This window comes from Jaculus jaculus, chromosome 10 (assembly GCF_020740685.1).
Source record: "Jaculus jaculus isolate mJacJac1 chromosome 10, mJacJac1.mat.Y.cur, whole genome shotgun sequence".
Lineage (NCBI taxonomy): Eukaryota > Metazoa > Chordata > Mammalia > Rodentia > Dipodidae > Jaculus > Jaculus jaculus.
Window position 1 is genome coordinate 38,683,554 of NC_059111.1, and position 20,890 is coordinate 38,704,443.

Below are 20,890 nucleotides of genomic sequence, written 5' to 3' on the forward strand. Positions count from 1 at the left end.
TGTATTTTTTTCTGAGGTGGATTATATAGCCTTATAGAGACATGAGTTTTTGACTTTTAACAATTAAACATGCAAGGGGATCATACCTCTTTTAGAAGGTTAACAGAGTTGAAGTTGGCAGTGGTTAAAGGTGTATGGTTAAAGGCCAGTGCTGAACTGGAGAGAGAGCTCAGAGGTTAGGTGTGCTTCCTGTGCAAGAATGAAACCTGAGGGAGCCTGAAACTATCAGAGGCCTCAGATTCCATATAAACAGCTGGGTGTGGCCATGTGTGAGAGTATAGACCCCAGAATCATCAGAGCCCACAGGGAAAGGGACTCTGGCTCTAAACAAAGACAGGGCAGAAGAGTGATGCAACAGGACATATGAAGTTCCACTCTGGCCATGATAGGCCTATAGGGCACCACACCACACATCACAACAATACATTATATTACAATATATATATATGGAGAGAGACAGAGCGAGAGAGAGAGCGCAAAATTAAAGTAAAAACCAATAGCCAGTGCTCTTACCTGGTAAATGGGCTTAGCTGAACCAGAATACCTCTCATCTTATTTTACTGCTGGTTTATGAACTAGCCATAGTAGCAAACCCCTATCCTGGCTTATTTGGTACACTTTGGTGGGAGACTTTGGTGGATTTACCTCTTTTTACTCATAAGACTAGCTCTCCTAAATGTTTCCCAGTTTGTTATCTATCAAAAGTTTTATCATCTTATTTTACTGCTGGTTTATGAACTAGCCATAGTAGCAAACCCCTATCCTGGCTTATTTGGTACACTTTGGTGGGAGACTTTGGTGGATTTACCTCTTTTTACTCATAAGACTAGCTCTCCTAAATGTTTCCCAGTTTGTTATCTATCAAAAGTTTTATAAACATGCCTTGCACTGATACACATGTCCCCAAACCTCAAATATTAGGTGTTTTAGCACTATGTTCGCTTTATTCCTGTTGAGGGTGACTACAGTGATTCACTGAGGGCTTTTCTCTGGAACTTAGATTACTGGAGTGGATGGGTGCTCAGTTGGAAACATCTGGCCTGTCCTAGCACACCTAGCTATCTACATGTACAATCACTGTGAGCAGTGTGCCATTTTCATGTGATTTTAATTACTGTGGCATAAACATATGAATTTGGTAGACTGTTCACAAATCTTACAAATTTTCTTTCAACAAGATAGCTAGATGGTCTTAGACAATGAATTAGAAATTTCAAACTCCATAATTGGAGGAAATTGAGAAGCTTCATATGTCAAGGCTGGTATCATGGAGATCACTGGGAAGCCCTTACAGAGTGTGGCTTGGCAAAGGGTCTGGTCATGTCATTTGCATAGCTAATGCTGTTAGAGTGGCAGTGTTTGGGGAAAACACCAAGATATTTAGATCTTTTGCTGAATCATTTTAATGTGTCTCTAAAGCAAATAAAAACCATCTGTAAGTCAGAGTCATGCTGAATGGTGTGGTGCTGCTAACGTTGGGCACTGCTTTGGTGTCTTAAACACCCTTTGCTGCTCACTTCTGATTAATGTTTTTTTGGGGGGAAGAGTTCCATGAAATGTGTTTTGGATGAAATTCTGCAGTACTGGCAGCTAGCAAGTTACAAGAACTTTTCGAGTTTGCCAGTTTGAGGTCTGGAATTCTTTTTATGATTTAGGGCTCATACTTTGTATTTGAAATTATACTATCTGGTGCTAACTATACCATAAGATATATTTTAAACCTTCAATGTGCTATGTGATTCCAGAACTTTAGTCAGGTGCTCAAATATCTTTCTTGTAGAAAGAGATTTTCAAACACAGATTGGTGAGGCAGAGAGTACAAAGCTAATCCTTATCAAGACATGTTTTACTCCAGGCTACAATAGGAGGACGGCAGAACAGTGTGGTCCTGCAGAAACTGAAGCCTGACACTCCTTACACAATCACAGTGTCTTCCTTGTACCCTGATGGTGACGGTGGTCGGATGACTGGAAGGGGCAAGACAAGTAAGTCAAACTAGAATGCCTGAGTGACAGAAGCTGTTCCTTATAGTTTAAAATGGACTCGTTATTTTTAATGTCCCTTGCTTGAAATGATATCTCTATTTGTGGAAACCGATGTAATTACTTTTTAGGATAAAAATGTGTAGTGACTAAAATGTCCTATGGAGTACATGAAGCATATATAGCAGGCCGTTTTTTTTTTTTTTTTTTTTTTTTTTTGTTGGTTTGGCAAGCCCAAAAGATTGCTCTTTTTTATGTGTGTGCATGTATGGGTGTATGAGAGAGAATTGGTGCACCAGGGCCTCCAGCCACTACGATCAAACTCCAGACATATGCGCTACCTTGTGTGCATGTGCGACCTTGTGCACTTGCATCACCAAGTGCGATTTGCTTATGTGGTACCCGGAGGGTTGAACATGGGTCCTTAGGCTTCATGGGTAAGCACCTTAACTGCTAAGCTATCTTTCCAGCCCTAGTGCAGAACTCTTGTTCATTCACTACTTCAAAAGATATCTGTGGATTTTCTGCTAGACTCTTAGTGGGCTGGGAATGTTGCCTAGCCTGCATTCAATATTTGCTTGTTAGGCCCTTGCTGCCATGTGATTTCTTTGTATCTCAGAACCCCTGAACACAGTGAGGAATCTGAGAGTGTATGACCCTTCCACCAGCACTTTGAATGTCCGCTGGGATCATGCGGAGGGTAATCCTCGCCAGTACAAGCTCTTCTATGCTCCGACAGCAGGTGGTCCAGAGGAACTGGTAAGCATTTCCTAAAGTAGAAAATGCTATTCTGTGTAAATGTCAGCTGATGGGTTTAAAAGTATGTCTGAAAGAGTTAACCAATTAGCTTTGGAAACAAAGCTCACATTCACATGACAGGACATAACAAACAGAGGAGACAACAGAGTGCCTTAGAGCCTATGGAATAGGGAGATTGTGAGCCTCCAGCTGGACGAGCAAGTTGCACGAAAATGTGACATACAGTGAAGTCTTCACTACCTTTTGCAGCAGCTTACGTGGGGCTGGTGATCATATCAAATCATTATAGAACTTGCTTCTTGCTTTGGTTTTCAGTTGGTATTGTATTGTTTGAATAATTACTTCCTTTATACATTTTTCAAAGCAAATGTTCCATTCTTATTAATATCTTTAGGTACCAATCCCTGGGAATACCAATTATGCCATTCTTAGGAACCTGCAGCCAGACACTCCTTACACTGTCACTGTAGTTCCTGTTTATGCAGAAGGTGATGGGGGACGCACTTCAGACACAGGAAGGACGTGTAAGTCTGAAAGCAGGAAAATTAACTATTTATCATTAATTTTGCTTTTTACTGTAAAATACGCATCAGCCGTGAAAGAAAAATCAGAGAAAAAAGTCCGAATGATAAAATTAATTTCCACCAAATGTTACCCTTTTGTGGATAAAATAACACATTTATAATGGAATTATTTTGAAATGATTATTTCAGGATCTGTAAATGTATATAGTTTCATCCATGTTCTACTTCAGTCATATTTTCACTGTCAAAAATTTATTGAGCTTTACTCTGTGCCTTATAAATGTGTGTGAAGCCCTGTTTCATAATTATGTAGTGTAAGTGATTGAAACTTATTCATTATATCACTTGAGCTCATGTATATAGATTGACTTAATTTGTAGATTTTTCCTTTCCCTCCCTGACTTCCTTCCTGCCACCCTTATTCCCTCACTCCCTCTCTCCCTCTCTCCTTCCCTTTTGTTCTTCATTTGTTTCTTTCTTTCAAGGCAAGGTCTCACATTAGCCCAGGCTAACTTAGAACTCACTCTGTTTAGCCAGGGCTGGCCTCAAACTCACAGCTATCATCCTACCTCAGCCTTCAGAGTGCTGGGATTAAAGAGCAGAGCCACCAAGCTCAGCTTTAACTTGTTGGTTTTTCAAAGTATTTATTGTGAAAGTTGAGAACTATCTATTTTCTCTCTTCCTTTGCCTTTTCTCTTAATCACAGTGGGCATTCCATAGTTATTTGTTGAATAAAGCAGGAAGGAAAGAGGATGAATGATTGAAACCAGCTGCCTGTTGGAGGGCAGGCTTTATAAAGTCCCTTCTCTCTGTTAGCTGTGTTGGAAACCCAAGCAACTTTTATTTTATTTTCATTGTCTTATGGGAAAATTTCCTTTAATGCTTGTCTAATTCTACTGTTCATATTAGCTTGTTTTTGTTGAAGAAGTATTGCTTCCATATAGACAAGGGCTAACATTGACTGACTTGGGGTTTGGAGCGTTTTAATGTGCTTTTGTGTATAGATGGAAGTTTAAAGAGGATAATGTTTTATCCTGTTACAGAGTGTAAGTTGTGGGAAGGTGATGAAAAGCTTGGCATGTTTAAGCAGACTTCAGACATAGGTATTGGTTTTCATTTCCTTAGTGGTGAGAGGACTAGCACGAAATATCCAAGTGTATAACCCTACCCCGAACAGCCTGGACGTCCGCTGGGACCCCGCCCCTGGGCCGGTGCAGCAGTACCGCATTGTGTATTCTCCTGTTGCTGGCACAAGACCCTCAGAATCTGTAAGTAATTTTGTCATCTTAGAACTCAGCAAAAAAAGAAAAAAAAATCCTGTAGGTTCTGTTGTGGCTTTTGCCATAGCAGCTGGATGGGAACAATGAATCGATTAATTGGTATGTCATTGCCTTTCATGGAGACATTAGTTGCATATTGGAGTCACATTTGGGAAGCTATGAGAACACAAGTCAAGTGTGCTGGTGTGTAATATTTAAATTATTGTTTTTGATGAGTTAAGGCAGGTATATTCCCTATAGATTTACTTGAAAACAACTTTGAGAAAACATGACTTAGCTATCTGAATCAAAAACCTTAGTAATAAATGCATACTATTGTCAATATGGGCTTTATTTATTTATTTATGTTTTGGTTTTTACAAATATTGTTTATTTTCATGAAGCTGGTACAGACAGTGTCCATTGAAAACCCATGTCCCAGGCCAAGAAGTACAAATAAAATCAAAAAGAACAGTGTTCTTGTATACACTTTGGCATGAGTAACTTTATTAACTGCTAACGAAAATTGGAACTTTTCTAGATCTTCTGACAGGATATCTTTCATGTTAAAATGCTTTCTTTCTCAGTAAAGCCATCTTTGGAGTTAGTCATGACCTCATCGTGTCTGTCACTTGAGTCCAAAGTTGATATTCTTCTTTTGGTCCAGACCCTCAGATTTTAAAAGTAGCTTCAAGTTGAGGAAAGGTCATTTTCCCACAGTTCAGTTCTCTGAAAAACTTCCATCTCCCACTGGAAATCATAGTCCAGGAGCAAAGCAATCTCATGCTACAGCTTCAGGGCCAACTGGAAGGTCATTATGAATGTTCAAATTGGTCTATCTATTTATCACCACAAACCTGAAAATGCAGTCCTGAAAAAGGTGGCCTCTCTGAGCATACATGGAGTTTTAACGAGGAGAAGGCAACAGGAAGGGCGCTGAGGTCTGATCACTAAAAATCAGCACAATGAAAACAACCAGTGATGACTATTGAACACTAGGATTCAAATTACGGTATGTTCTAAAGAGGTGGAGCGCCAGCATTCAATCTTGTTTTGAACACCACATTACAAAAGAACTAGGTTTTAAAAATAAAAAAGGATTGAGAGGAAAGAAAAAATAAAAATAACTAAACCCTTGAGTGACCCCTCATTTGTTCCTGATAAACTTCAATCGCATCTTCTTCCTCCATTCCCAGTTCTTTTGGAGTATGATTATCAGCAATTCTCTGATCTTCAAAGAGAAACCTGAGTGAATTCATTGGAACACCCTGTCTTTGACAGCATGATTCATTGAGTTTCTTGAGATGTGTTGTCATCTTCACTCCTATCCTGTCCAATAACTTTTAGTTTATGAGTTCTCCTTCCTTCTTATCACCCAAGTCTTCAGTTGAAGGTTTTGCCTCTTGGTCAGACATAGTGACAGCTGCTTCGCCCAGGGGTGTCTACAAAGGAGTGAGCCTCGGGCATGTAGAAGCTAGCTCTGGGGTTTAATATGGGCTTTAAAAATATTTTATTTATTTATTTACTTTTTATTTATTATTTATTTATTTATTTATTTATTTATTTATGAGAGAGACAGAATGGACCCACCAGGGCCTTTAGCCACTGCAAATGAACTCTGGATGCATGTGCTGCCTCATGCATCTGGCTTAAGTGGGTTCTAGGGAAATGAGCCTAGGTCTTTAGGCTTCACAGGAAAGCACCTTAACTGCTAAACCATCTCTCCAGCCCAATACGGGCTTTTTTTTTTTTTTTTTGACAATGTACAAATGTTTTTGCTATGGAAATATGTTGTGAAGCATGTGTGTATGCAACAACACTTCTCTTCAGTTTCCCATTTGAGGACTGGGCAGATCTGACCTGGCTTTGCTTCTGAGTTCAGGCATACTTAGGGTGGTGTGGCTATAAAGTTATAGTTTATCATCACAACATAGTTCAGTTCTGTGAGTAAACAAGTAATTCACAAATCACAAATTGCTAAATATGCAATAGTAGAATCAGAACACCCATGAGACAATGAACTTATAGTTTAACAAGTCTTTGCAAAAATAAGTGAAAGAGAAGTAGATGAGAAGTGGTATGTGTGGATGCTATAATACTGAGTTTTATATTCCTCTATGTGGGAGGACATACCCAGAAAGTTTTATCCTCATCTATCCCATGGATTTTCTGTCTGAACACCAATATCTCTCCCACTGCATAGGAAGTCCCTTCTCTAAAGTATATGTAACATCCCAGATGTCCTTGTATAAATATGAGTGCTCGATGTTGCATTTGAGAATCTTTGTAATAAGCCAGATATGATTGAAGCTACTGGGGCCATTTCTATTTGGTGTAAGATTGTGAGGCCATCTTGTGGAGAAGCTTCTGGCATGTCTGGGCTCAGACTTTTATGATAAATATTGTTGTGCTGACTAACCACAGACTTGGCAAGCATTGGCATGGTTGTCAGGTAGAATTTGGCATTTCTCTCTTGCAGATTGTGGTGTCAGGAAATACCCACACAGTGCATCTGGAGCGGCTGATTCCAGACACGCCCTATTCTGTGAACATTGTGGCTCTCTATTCAGATGGAGAGGGGAATCCCAGTCCCAGTCAGGGCCGAACACGTGAGGCAAAAATTCCTTCACCCTATTCCCTTGTCTCTAGATTTTCAGAGCTTCTCTCGCTTGAGTCTGTGTGGGGAACGTTTATGAGCAGACCAGGGTAGGCCTCAGCATGTAATTCTGCCTTTCCTCACATTCATATTCCAAGCCTAAGCCACAAGGCCATGACTATCTTTTGTGCTGAGTGAATTTCATCTAATCATTTTATTTAAAAAAAAATCCCTTACCTAAAGGAAGGGTTTCCTCTTATCTTCTCTGCAGTGGGTTTTCTTGGCAAATGGGCACTTTGAAAATGTGAATGCTTCCATATTTCCTTGCATGGAACTGGTACAGTGGCTAAAACAAACCCTTTCTCTCCCAGTCTGTATATTTAGGCTCAAGCCTAGCTCTGTGTAATTGAAAGCATAGCATGTAACTGTAGCTCTGCAAAGCAATACTTCAGGTGTGATTTCTCATTCAAACCAAAGAAAATGGTCAGTACATTCCATCACAAGGGAGTAAACCTGATTGTGAAATATTTCCTTAAGCTGGTCTAGATGATGTTCTCAGGCAAGCAACAAATCCCACTGTATTTATCTAGTTCCACGAAGTGGACCAAGGAATCTGAGAGTCTTTGGGGAGACAACCAATAGCCTCTCTGTGGCCTGGGATCATGCTGATGGGCCTGTCCAGCAGTACCGGATCATTTATTCGCCCACTGTTGGTGACCCTATTGATGAATATGTAAGTATCATAGTCCTTTCAAGATACATTTGATTATTTTAGCTAGAGGGAGGGGAAATTATGCTTCTTTGGGAGAACTAGAGCTGAACTCTTGGCTATCATGTGACAGATTTTATGTAGCTCCCATGTCTCATCCCTAGTGTCTTATCCCTAGTAACTCATCCATTGTCTTGTCCTTATTGCCTAATCCCTAGCCTTGAATCCCTAGTGCCTCAAGTTTATTGGAGCTTTCTCATAGACAGCCCCTGTAGCTTTACTGTACAAACACATTTGTTAGGGCTGGGAGACACACTTACATTGAAGCTTGGTGATTACATGCTGTGATAAACTCATTGAAGTTTACCCTTTTGGTTATTTTAAAGAAGTTAAGTCTGTGGTTGACAGTCCTCTTACTACATGCATCCTCTTAGAACTTTCTCCTGCAAGCACTCCATATGAGAAATATTTAACCTGTTGATTTTGATAGAGTACCCTTTAATTAAAGTCATCCTTCTGTATTAGTAAGAAATAGAGGTAATTGTCATTTAGATTTTTCAACCAAAATGAAGGAAACAGTTTTATCATAGTCAGTTTGCCAAAATAGAGAAGTTTGTGTTTAGAGCTTTCTAGACTGTCATCAGCTAATGTTCAGTGTTCCTTCACTTTCTGAAAACATTAAAAATATAATTTATACTACCAGTTCATTGTCTTCAGTTATATGGCTCTTGGTCAGGAGCCACTGAGCATAACTGATCATGTGTTTGCACAGTATTGGAAGGGAGCTTGAGAGAGTACTGGTTTATTGCCTCTCTGGGAAGGTAATTGGGAAGTTGAATGTGTTTTCCATTTCTTGTCTTCCATCTAATTAGCACTTAATTAGCATCAACCAAACTGATAACTTTGAAAGCAGAAACTTTGCCTGGTTTTGCTCACCTATGATTGTTCAACAGCTAGGGTCATGCCTGTCCCACAAGGGACCCCTTGGTACATAGTTGTAAAAGTATTACCTGAGGTCATCATGGGCAATGACAAGATGAGCACAGACTTGCTAGGGAGAGCTGCCATGCTCAGGAGTACATTCCAAGGTCTATGTGTCACCGCATGTTTTCCTTCAGAGATGTTCAGTCACATGACTGCTTAATGGCTAACATGGGATTTGAGCCTAGATCAGTCAGGATCTAAAACCATTCTCCTGTTCTGTTTAGGGGTAGTATGGATGATTTGTCTTGCCACAAGTATTTTGAAACAAAAAGAAAATATAAAGAAACCATTACTGTTTATGGGAACACATAGAACAACATTGCCTTTTGAGCTAGAAATCTTGTAGCTGGCAGTAAATGTGTAATTTATCTTCCCTGCAGACCACTGTCCCAGGCAGAAGAAACAGTGTGATCTTGCAGCCTCTGCAATCTGATACTCCATATAAAATTACCGTTATTGCCGTTTATGAGGATGGAGATGGTGGCCATTTGACTGGAAATGGAAGAACTGGTCAGTGTCTTTCCTCTTCTTCCATTTTTATTTGCTTTGAAATTGTCATGACTTAAATGACCTCTAAATTTTACAAACCTTGAAGTGTTTTCTTTACCAAGCAGGTACTACATTTAAATTTTGTCAAAATGATAATGCAAAAGCAAAATTTATTTGTAAATTATATTAAAGAAGAAAGAAGGAAACAAAAGAAATAATTTCATCTTTCCTTTGAGAAGCCCTTGAGTATTCTGAGTAATACTAGAGCTTGTGTGGTGTCCATTAAGGCTGTAGCTGTAAGTCAGCGTCATGAACTAACATCGAATGAAGTGAGTGTCATTGAATCTCTAGCCATAAGTGAAGAAGTAAAATAATTAGTGATCATCTTTCTAAAAATGAAGCTTTAAGGAATTACCACATCAGATTATCTACAGAGAATTGCCAGTGTGCAAATTCCTTTTATGGTGTTTGCTGGTGCCAGTTTCTTATTGCTCAACAATTTCCAATTTGTTCATTGGACTTAAAAATGTGTATTCTTGGGGGTTCTTCCCAGACATGCTGATGTGGCTGCCTGAGGTGTGGCCTGTTGATGTCAGTGTCAGTTGTGGGGAGAGCTACTCGTCCTGTGCGGGCAGGCTGGGCTCCAGCTCCGCCACTAATGCTTTTCTTCTTTTCCACTTCATTCAGCAAAACCTACTGAGCTACCTCACTCGAGTTTCCTTCTTCATTTCGGGCTTTATTGTCCTTGACAACAGTACCAAATTTATAAAAGATAATACTGAACAGCTACTAAGAAAAAGCAGGCTGGGATTGATTCAGCTCAGTCTCTCAAGGTTGAGAATCTGTTAGTTACTAAAATTTTAGTTACTCAGGATGATTTTACTTTAGCAACTTTTTCCACATTTCCTTTTATTTAAAAAATATTTAAATATATTTTAGTAATTTCCTGGGTGAACATAGCATATTTCATAGTTCTATACTTTTCAAGATCATTAAAAATAATTTTTAAAGGATGGGAAGATGGCTTAGCAGTTAAGGCATTTGACTGCAAAGCCAAAGGATTCCAGATCAATTCTCCAGGATCCCCATAAACCAGATGCACAAGTGAGTGCATGCATCTGGAGTTCGTTTGCAGTAGCTGGACTGCCTGGCATGCCTCGTCTCTCTCTCTGCCTCTTTTTCTCTCTAAAATAAGTAAATAAATAAATTTAAAAAATAATCTTTGAGAGTACTTGGAAAGGCTTAAGCCATGTCTACTTTTCCCTATGAAAAAAGATTTTCATGTTGGATTATTTTTGTAATGATGTGAATAATAACTCAGTCATTGCTCAACATAGCACCTAAAGGGCATTTACTTTGTAAGTTGTTTTTAGGTTGGAAGGTAATATCTGCGGAGGGTTGAAAATGTGCCCTTGATTATGTTGGTGGGGGATAGAGTGGGATTGGGAAAGAATATATTTTAGTCACTAGCTAGCTGTGTAGTATTGAATAAATTATGTCTTATTTAGGTGCTCTGATCAGACAGTCTCTAAATTACCTTCTGGTTCAACACGTTCTAGTATGTAACATTTTAAAAATTATCTGACAGACTATGGGTGTAGCTCTTGCTTAATGTGTACAAAGTGCTGAGTTCAATCTCCAATCCCCAGGTTTATAAATAATCTGAGATCTCTTATTGTTTATAATTCTGAGCCATATCATATGCCCACTCTCAATTTTTCTTTGTATTTTGTAAAACAAAGCTAAGCAGTCTGTGGCTTTTAATTGTTTTCTTGACAAATAAATTAAAGAATATTAAAGTTAAACTTTTTCTGGAGTTCCCTAACAATATTCATGAAGCACAGGGCCTCTCTGTGACAAGGGAAGGTCAGTAATGTGTGCAATGTTTGTTTCCAGTGGGACTACTTCCTCCTCAGAACATGCACATCTCTGATGAGTGGTACACGAGGTTCAGAGTGTCCTGGGATCCTTCACCTTCACCTGTCCTTGGATATAAAATTGTGTATAAGCCAATGGGTAAGGAAGCACATTTATCATAATAAAAATACTTTTTCAAGTCTTTTGCATATAATAATACTTTATTGCACACTGTTATTGGACTTTCATGTTGCTATGTCAAGTCCCTTCCTACCAGAGGTAATATTTCTGGAAGCAATGTTTTCAGTTAGTGTAGATGAAAGTCAGTATATTTCATATTTGAAAAACTTGACCTGTTACATAAAAATTGCATAAATTAAATATGCTTGTGTTCAGACATCCTGTATATAAGTTTTTATGATCATCAAATAAAGTGTATTTAAGCAATATACACTTCTATATTCACCCCATTATGTTTAAATATTATTGACATGTTCATTTAAATCAATATCATCTTGATTAAACAATTTTTCTATCTTTGTTTGTCCTGTTGTTTATATATTTAATACATTTGAAGAAGTATAAATACTGTTTTTACCAAATTTCTTAGGATACCTTTTGTGTGTCCAGAAAGATAGTGAACTCTAAAGGGGGAGTTAGCAAGAGAAAGAAAATGAAGCTGCGTCAGAAATAGATCTTAAAAAGGACAGGGGACTTGGTAATAGGACGTTCAGTGAATTATATTATGTGAAAAATGCTCCAAGATAGAATTTTCAAATCTTCATTGCAATAAGTAAAACATGCTGGGTCTACAGTCCATGGAAAGTATTCCCATGGAAAGTATTCTGCTGGCAAAGCAAGTCCTAGAACAGCAGCTTGAGAGCACAGGCACTGAGGAGAATTGATGGCACATCCCTGCATTCCCTGTGCTGTGCTGTGCTTTGAGAATAAGTGAGTAAAGAATCCAGCTTTTGCTTGCAGGTTTCCAGTCACTGAACAGCATGGCACGGGCTACAGAAAATATGCATGAAGGGCTATTGGAAGTAATGATGTTTATGCTACTACAATTTAATTTTAAGTTAATATCTTTAATTTTGAGCAGGCACAAGACTAGTGCTTGTTTAACTCTGTGCCCTTTTGTGATTGTTATCAAAGGTTCCAGTGAACCCATGGAAGCCTTTGTTGGAGAAGTAACATCATACACATTACATAATCTCAACCCCAGCACCACCTATGATGTGGATGTTTACTCTCAGTATGACTCGGGGCTCAGTGTTCCCCTCACAGATCAAGGCACCACATGTGAGTTTGCATCTTTTTGTGGTTCTAAGAAATGGTACTGTAAAATTTACCAAGCCAGTGTACTTTAATTTTACTTTTTCTTAATGTATGTATGTTTTTGTCAGCATTACAGAGGTAAACCATTTTGTGTCCAGTTAAACACAATACCTCTCTTAATCTGTAAGTAATATAATTAAATATATAAAAATATATGAGAAGGATGTTAATTTGATATAGAATGTCCATATTTTGGACTTAATAATATTAAACTTACAGAATATTATTTCATTTACAAGTGATCTATATAAAATTGTGATACTATGCAGTTTTTCTTGGCATTTGATGACGTGTGTGTGTGTGTGTGTATGTGTGTGTGTGCATGTGTGTGTGTGTGTGTGTGTGTGTGTGTGTGTGTGTGCGTATATATTCTGCATTGGTTGATTTAGTTGGATTGAAATATTGAATCAGGGCTGGAGAGATGGCTTAGCAGTTAAGGCACTTGTCTGGAAAATCTAAGGACCCAGGTTCAGTTTCTCAGTACCCACACATAAGCCTGATGCACATGGTGATGCATATGTCTGGAATTTGTTTGCAGTGGCTAGAGGCCCTGGTGCACCCATTCTCTCTCTCTCTCCCCCTCCCCGTCTCTCTCTTGCTAATAAATAAATAAAATATATTTAAAAAGTTGAATCATTCATTTGTACCACAGAAAGATTTATCACCAAGTGCTTTGATTAGTATTTAAGGCTTAACACTTAAATTTTCAGGTTTTTTTTTTGTTATTTTTCATGAAGGGTCTTTGAATTCAGTTTTAAAAAATATTTTATTTTTGTTTATTTATTTTTTATATATTTAAAAGACACACAGAGAGATTGGATGCATCAGGGCCACTGCAAATGAACTCCAGACGCGTGCATCCCTTTGTGCATCTGGCTACCGTGGAGTCCTGGGGAACTGAACCTGGGTCATCTGGCTTTGCAAGCAAATGCCTTAACTGCTAAGCCATCCCTCCAGCCCCGAGTTCATAGTTTTGAAGGACTATGTATAATTTCACTTTCCCTAGAACCAGTGAAAAACTATTTTGCTCTGCCTCATGTTCATGTATGTTTGATATGTTTCTTGTAAGGTGACAATGTAATCTGAAGTATTTATTTTTACTTTTATCCCCTGTGGATATTTGAATATTGTATTATGATTAAAAGTGTACATCTTATGGCTATTCACAAAATGAATATATTTATCTTTTTTTTGTTGTAGTATATTTAAATGTGACAGATCTGAAAACTTACCAGGTTGGCTGGGATTCATTCTGTGTTAAATGGTCACCTCATCGGGCAGCCACATCCTACAGGCTAAAGCTAAGTCCTGCAGATGGTATGTGTGAAAACAAATAAACTGAGCTCATAGTGAAACATTTTAACCTCTAGCAAAGCAGATTTCATTATATTTATAAAATATGTTAAGTGCCTTTAAATATAGTGCATAATAACACTTCAGTCCCCCTTGTCATGATCAGGAACAAGAGGACAAGAGATTACTGTGCGTGGATCAGAAACCAGCCACTGCTTCACTGGCCTCTCCCCAGAGGCTGAGTACAGTGTCACGGTTTTTGTGCAGACGCCAAACCTTGAGGGCCCAGGTGTCCCTGTAAAAGAACATACCAGTAAGTTTTTGAGAAGCTGGAAAGCTCCATTCTGTTCTGCAGAATAGAGTGCTCTGGGGTGGGAGATTACTGACGCCTGTGCAGGCCCTAATCTCCAAGGTGCTCTAAGGATGGATGGAATGATAGCAGGGGCTTGAAAGTGGAGTTTGTGGCTGCTTTGGGACTGTCATCAGTAGTGACTGTCCTTGATGGTGTTATTGCAAGGAAAGGGCTAAGTGGGGAGAGACAGACACTATAAATGACAAGGACTCACTCCCTTGGCCTCCTCTGCAAGCCTTGCAATGTCCCTTTGAACGTGTGCTTTCTGTAGCACAGTTGATTTGAATGACAGCTGGGGAGGTCAAGTCCAGATAGGACAGAATCCACCATCACTTAGTGCTGAGGGGCAGGAGTGCTGTCTTCTAAGACTTGCTTTATTCTTGGGGGTTTAAATTGCTCTTGGTGGGACAGGGAATGGTGCACATGATATGTTTTTCTAATTATTGATTTTAAATTCCAGCTGTAAAGCCAACAGAAGCTCCCACAGAGCCACCCACACCTTCTCCTCCTCCCACCATTCCACCAGCTCGTGATGGTAAGTGCAGTGACAGGGTAATAAGCCAGCTCATAGGAGCTTCAGATGGTCTTTCTGCCACATACATGCAATTTACTACTGATATGGAGCATTCTCTTTTTAAATTTCTTTCCTTTTGTTTGTGTGTGTGTAGACCTGAGGAGAATGTTGGGTGCCCTTTTTGAGTACGTCTTTGAGATTGAGTCTCTCTTAGAACCCAAAACTGGAGTTTTCTCCAGCCCCAGCGATTCTCTGATTCTCCCATAGCTACTCTCTATGGGACCAGGGTTATAGGTGTCCATACATATTAAGCTTTTTAAATGGGTGTTGGGAAAGGAACTCAGATGGTCTCAGATCCTCTCAACCCTCAGGCTTATATGGCAAGTGCTCTTGCCCGCAGAGCTTGCCCCCAAGTCTCCAGTGAGGAACTCTTCTGACTCATTATTCCTGCTAAACACAAATACAGGAAGAAAGGATTACCAGTAGCTTGTTCCTCTCCTTTTCTAAGCACATGCTGGGGTGAGTAAAACCAGTCGTGAACCACTCCTGGCCTATGGTTGGAACCCTTTGCACTGTAAGATCTAGCCAGGCCTTCCACAGCAAGTAGTTAATCATGGCCTCTTCTCTGTGCTGGCTGTGTCAACAGACATCAAGTTCCTGTTTTGCTAGATATGTAACCTCATAGCTGAGGTCCTTGACTCTGGAATTCCTGGCTTCTGGGAAGAGCTGCAGATTACACAAAGCTAAAAAAAATTTCCATTCATCAAAATTTGAGACATGATTGTCAGTTGCAGTGAACTGGCTAAGTAAATATTGAGCTGGTAAGGCTGCTGGCTAAGTAATTCAGGGAAATTCTTTATTTGTTTATTTATGCGGGAGGCAGATAGAGAGAGAATGGGTATGCCAGGGACTCTAGCCACTGCAAATGAATTTCAAATGTATGTACCATCTTGTGCCTCTGGATTTACGTGGGTACTGGGGAATCAAACCAGTATCCTTAGGCTTTGCAAGCAAGTGCCCTAACCACTTAGCCCTCTCTCCAGCCCCGGGGAGATTCAAATTAAGTTTTAATAAAATCACTAGTGGCTCATTATTTCCCCACATTTTGTTTTTCAGAAAACATTTCAGCTTTTGAAAGAATTTTCTCTTTCATATTAGAAGGATCTAGATTGTTACAACCTTTATTAAACCTATAATATAAGTAAATTTCAAAATTAAAAGCATATTATTGAGAGATAAAATAATAATCAGTACTTTTATAAAATTAGAAATTCAGTCATCTTGACTTAAAACATGATTTTTTCCCCATAGACCTTATTTTCTGGAGCAGTTTTAGGGTCTCAGACATTTGAATAGGAGCTAGAGCTCTTCTATCTCCCTGCCCCTGACCTCCTTCCCTAGAATATCAATTGTGGGATTGGTATATCATTTGCCATATCATTGCAGTTCACTCTTGAAGCTGTACATTCTATTTTTAGAAGAAAGGTCTAAAGTGATTAAAATTAAAGATTTTCTTTGTTTTTTCTTCCTTCTTTCCTGACATAAGAATCTGGTGGCCTAAATTAAAAGTAGAATTTATTTTCTCTCTTTTGGACCTGGGTATCATGCTTTATATTTGATTTTGTCTCATTTACTGTTTGAGGCTACTTGAGTTTCATGAGGCAAGAGCCTGTCATTGCAGAGCCAGAGTGGAGGAAAGTTCAGATCACTGTTGTTCAGACCTATGTTGACTATGTATTTCAGTCATCTGGCAACTTACTGGGTCATTTGAACTCAAGAACTGGAGGTTGGGCCAATGGTTCATTTTTGTTGGGCTCTGAAAGGCCCAGGCGTGAGGCCTAGTGGAACTTCCTGAGCCTAGCTAAAGTTTGGCGACCTGTCTCTGGCTAGCTATGACTCATCAAGACGCCTAATGGCTTCTTGCCTGCTACTTCCACGCAAGAGTTGGAATTTTCTTCTTTTTTCTTGCATGCATGTGTGCATGTCTGTGTGGTATGCATGGATGTGGCATGTGGTGTATGCATGTGCATGTGCCCTTGTGGTGTCCCATTCATCACCTGTGGTAGAATACACTCAAATTTGGTAGCCAGAGGTAAAGGGTTCCTGTTCCATTGTTCTTCTGCCTATTCTTATTTGAGCTAGAGTCTCTTACTGATCCTGGAGTTGAAGTTGCTATTTCTTTTAAAAGTGATTGAGGGGCTGGAGGGATGGCTTATCAGTGAAGGTGTTTACCTGCAAAGCCAAAGGACCCAGGTTCGATTCCCCAGGACCCATGTTAGCCAGATGCACAAGGGGGCCCATGTGTCTGGAGTTCATTTGCAGTGGCAGGAGGCCCTGGTGAGCCCATTCTCTCTCTTCCCCCCTCTTTCTCTGTCAAATAAAAAAATATTAAAGGTGATTGACAATTTTACCACATGAACATATTGCATATTGATATTACCATCAGGTTCTATTCTTACATTCCCTGTCTCTTCTCCCCATTCCACTGTGAGGTTATGAAATGCACAAGTCAGTCCCTGTGAGGAGGACAATGCTTCAGAGTATACCTTCCCAACCTATGGCTTTTACATTTTCTCCATCTCTTCTTTCCTAATGTACTCTGAGTCTTGGAGGGTATGTTGTAACCCTCCTTGAGTATTGAGCTTTCAGTAGTCTCTGATTTTCTGCTTTGATGAGTAAGTTTACTGTTTTTTTTCTTTTTTTATTATTAGATATGGACATATTTTGTATGTAAACATTTCATGTTGGTGCCCTTCTCCCTGCCCCTTTTCTGAAGAGGCCTTGCACATTTTTCTTTCTTCTTTATAGGCTCTGGCAATTCTCAGGTTTCTGCTCTTCTGTGGCATTGGGGTTACAGATGACCCTGGCTGTGCCCAGCTGTTTATGTGCATTTGGGGGCATTCTTGGGCCCTCATGCTTCTGCAGGAAATGTTAATGGCTGAACTATCTTTCCAGCCCTGTGATTCTGCATTTCTGATATACTCTCTGTGGGGCTTTTTTTGTTTTTTTTTTTTTGAAGTAGGGTCTCCCTGTAGCTAAGGCTGGCCTGGAATTCACTATGTATTCTCAGGATGGCCTTGAATTCACGGTGATTCTCCTACCTCTGCCTCCCAGGTGCTGAAATTAAGGGTGTGTGCCACCACGCCCAGCTTCAGGTGGGGCTTTTGTCATTGACCCATCGTTTGACTAGGAACATATACTACATTTTTCAACTATACAATGCCTTTTGCATGTAAGAATTAAGGAGATTTGCTTTGCTTTTTTTCAGTATGTAAAGGAGCCAAGGCAGACATTGTGTTCTTGACAGATGCTTCTTGGAGTATTGGGGATGATAATTTTAACAAAGTTGTAAGATTCATATTCAATACTGTGGGGGCTTTTGATGAAGTGAACCCTGCTGGGATTCAGGTGCGTACCACCATACTGGTGGCTGCTCACGGCAGCGCTCTACGATTTTCTTTGAACTTTCTTCTGAAGTAAAAAGTCATTTCAACATAAATTGTATTTTAATTTTATAATTTGCTGCAGTCATTACACATGTGTTTTGGGGAAGGAATTGGGTGCTAGTAATAAATAAGAAGAAAAAACCCCAAATACTCCTCTAGCTTTTCTCATGGCTAAGATGATATACCCATTGGAGAATTTGGGAGATTCTAATTCTGACCTCCTGTTTATAACTTCTAACAAGGGCACATTTCCATGAAAGGTCATCCAAAGTTCTATACATTAAACGCATTGTGATGTCATGCCCCACAATATGAGAATAATAGGGTGACTGGAGAAGGTGTGTGGAATCTGGTGTCTATGCCATTATTACATTGCACACATTATCCTGGCCAGAAGAATGTCCATTAGTGACCTTAATAGTATTTAATTTGTTTTCCTAAGAAGATAATTACCAGTATATTTCAGTGGAATTCCTTCTAATGTGCTTTTCATACTAGAGTAAGAGCAGAAAGAAGTTTATGTCTCCTCGAGGGACCTCAAAGAGTAATTCATCATTTCACTCTAAGCTGCCAAACCTCTCTTCCACCAATCCCAGCATACTCGTGGACAGATGCACACTTATTTGTGCCCAGCAGCTTTCAACCATGTGGGGCACTCTTCCAAACTGCTTTGAGAATGTTATTCAAATTATTATTTCTTTTCTGCACTCAAATCCTCCCCTTCTGGAGATGCTCCTTGGCAACTGTAGGATTCAATGCTCCTAAAGCATTGCATCTTTATTGCCTTTACAGTAATACCACCTTGTATTGTTGCTATCATGTGATTCTCTTCTACCTAAATCATTGACTCCTTGAAGCAATAAACTTTAACTTTTAAAATAAAACTCTTTTACTTTTCTTCCCTATTCATGTTGGTGAATTATCTTCTTTATTTTATTAATTTATGCATCACTGAGGCATCTTAAAGGCAGTATTAAAATAAGAGATTTTGAAATAAATGACAAAAATGTCATAAACCACATCCTTTTTATGGAATAATACTTCATATGGAATATACTAAATGGTGACATTTTTCAACACAAAAGATCATAAAGCCTAGTTATGTTCTTAATCTGTCAACAGATAATCTGTTTAAAAAATCCTGTTTAGAAATTAATATTTCTAATAAAAATAGCTCTATTACATTTTATTAACTTCAGTTAAATACAAGGCCTTATCATTTCTTAAAACACCCAAACAGGAAAATATAATTATTGTTACCTTACTCACAAGGACACCAAAACTCAGAGATACAGAGAAGTTACCCAGGATCACATACCTATTAAGCAGCAGTCCAGGATTCAAACCCAGAGAATTTTGACTACATGCCTGCCCTCATTCCAGTAAATCACACTTCCATGAAGTTTCTCATGAGTGGTGATTATCATCACACAGATAATATTTTATTTCTTATGAAGAAGGAATGAGGTCAGTGAGAAGGAACTGATGGCTGAGAGCCAACTATGCAAGTGGCTTTCAAGTTCATGGTGATGTGCTCTTGTTGCTAACGCTGGAATCTCATAATTGTAGGTTTTCCTCTTCTTTCAACTCAGAGAATGGCACCAATGCATACAGTGTATTTTCATTATTGATGCCAATTATGATGTCATTTGATACTGGACATTAAAGAATTTGATGGGACTACAGAAGTCATTGTTATAATATTAGCTACAAAAACTGCAATATCCTGTCAGGTCCAAGACCCTTCCCCCGATGTGCTGCTAGAGGAACCATTGGAAGGTCAAATGATTACTGATTACTCACTGCTAACCCTTATTTCCTTTCAGGTTTCCTTTGTGCAGTACAGTGATGAGGTCAAGTCTGAGTTCAAGTTAAACACATATAATGACAAAGCTCTGGCCCTTGGGGCCCTACAGAACATTAGGTACAGAGGAGGAAACACAAGAACAGGTAATTTCTTCAGAGTCTATGTGGTCTTTACCTGTGTATGACAGTTGGGGTGGTGAAAGTGAGTATGTTATTTCACCATTGGCTAGAGCCTAGCTCTTACTGGGGTGATGATAAAGTGCTCCATGCCCCACTCTGCAGGCAAGGCTCTTACATTTATTAAGGAGAAGGTCTTGACCTGGGAAAGCGGCATGAGGAAGAATGTCCCGAAGGTGCTGGTTGTGGTCACAGATGGTCGGTCACAGGATGAGGTCAAGAAAGCAGCTTTTGTCATCCAGCAATCAGGTAAGCAGGCATGGGTTGACTGCACTCCTTAAATGTTCAGGAATGACTACAAAAGAATCAAATTACTGATGTTACTTTATTGTTTTATTTGCTGCACACTCATATCCTTATAATGTCAATTTATATTTAATTACAGAATAGTTTGTTAATTCCTCAAAAAATGACACAGTGTATTATTTGTATAAGATGTGATTCAGGGATATCTACCAAATATTCCCATATGCTGTAGAAGGTTGTGGAAAGCCCTGATAATGTAGCAGTCCTAGGGTAAGCTTCTTGCTGTAGCAGACACAAATCTTGAGGCTGGTTCCAGTGCAAGGAGAGCTGTAGGATACCTTCAGCTGTAGCTCATCCTCATCGATAGAGACCAAAGTACATTGCCAACAGAAACACTGGAACTAAGTATGGCAATTTCAGGGAGGTATTGTTGGGGAAGTTCTTGCCAACCAGATATCCCAAGAACTGCTGGGTAACACTACTCATTGGAGTAACTATTTAGAATTATTACAGACAAAAGCTTGTCTTCCCAGTACTTCTCTTAACATTATCTCTTGCT

The 20,890-nt window shown here is 39.3% G+C and overlaps 1 protein-coding gene and 1 pseudogene across 4 annotated transcripts in view; one reads left to right on the forward strand and one right to left on the reverse strand.

The window, feature by feature from the left end:
- Nucleotides 1-20,890, forward strand: part of Col12a1 (collagen type XII alpha 1 chain) — a 124,160-nt gene that overhangs the window by 65,657 nt on the left and 37,613 nt on the right. For all 4 annotated transcript variants that reach the window (XM_004660403.2, XM_045161056.1, XM_045161057.1 and 1 more), the window contains 15 exons: nt 1,856-1,985; nt 2,602-2,741; nt 3,136-3,265; nt 4,391-4,533; nt 7,004-7,133; nt 7,711-7,853; nt 9,194-9,323; nt 11,199-11,318; nt 12,315-12,461; nt 13,698-13,814; nt 13,957-14,103; nt 14,603-14,677; nt 17,925-18,064; nt 19,929-20,052; nt 20,191-20,334. In XM_004660403.2, coding sequence (XP_004660460.1) covers nt 1,856-1,985; nt 2,602-2,741; nt 3,136-3,265; nt 4,391-4,533; nt 7,004-7,133; nt 7,711-7,853; nt 9,194-9,323; nt 11,199-11,318; nt 12,315-12,461; nt 13,698-13,814; nt 13,957-14,103; nt 14,603-14,677; nt 17,925-18,064; nt 19,929-20,052; nt 20,191-20,334 — 1,960 coding nt within the window. The remainder of the gene's footprint in view (nt 1-1,855; nt 1,986-2,601; nt 2,742-3,135; nt 3,266-4,390; nt 4,534-7,003; nt 7,134-7,710; nt 7,854-9,193; nt 9,324-11,198; nt 11,319-12,314; nt 12,462-13,697; nt 13,815-13,956; nt 14,104-14,602; nt 14,678-17,924; nt 18,065-19,928; nt 20,053-20,190; nt 20,335-20,890) is intronic.
- LOC105944151 lies at nt 5,652-5,939 on the reverse strand (annotated as a pseudogene).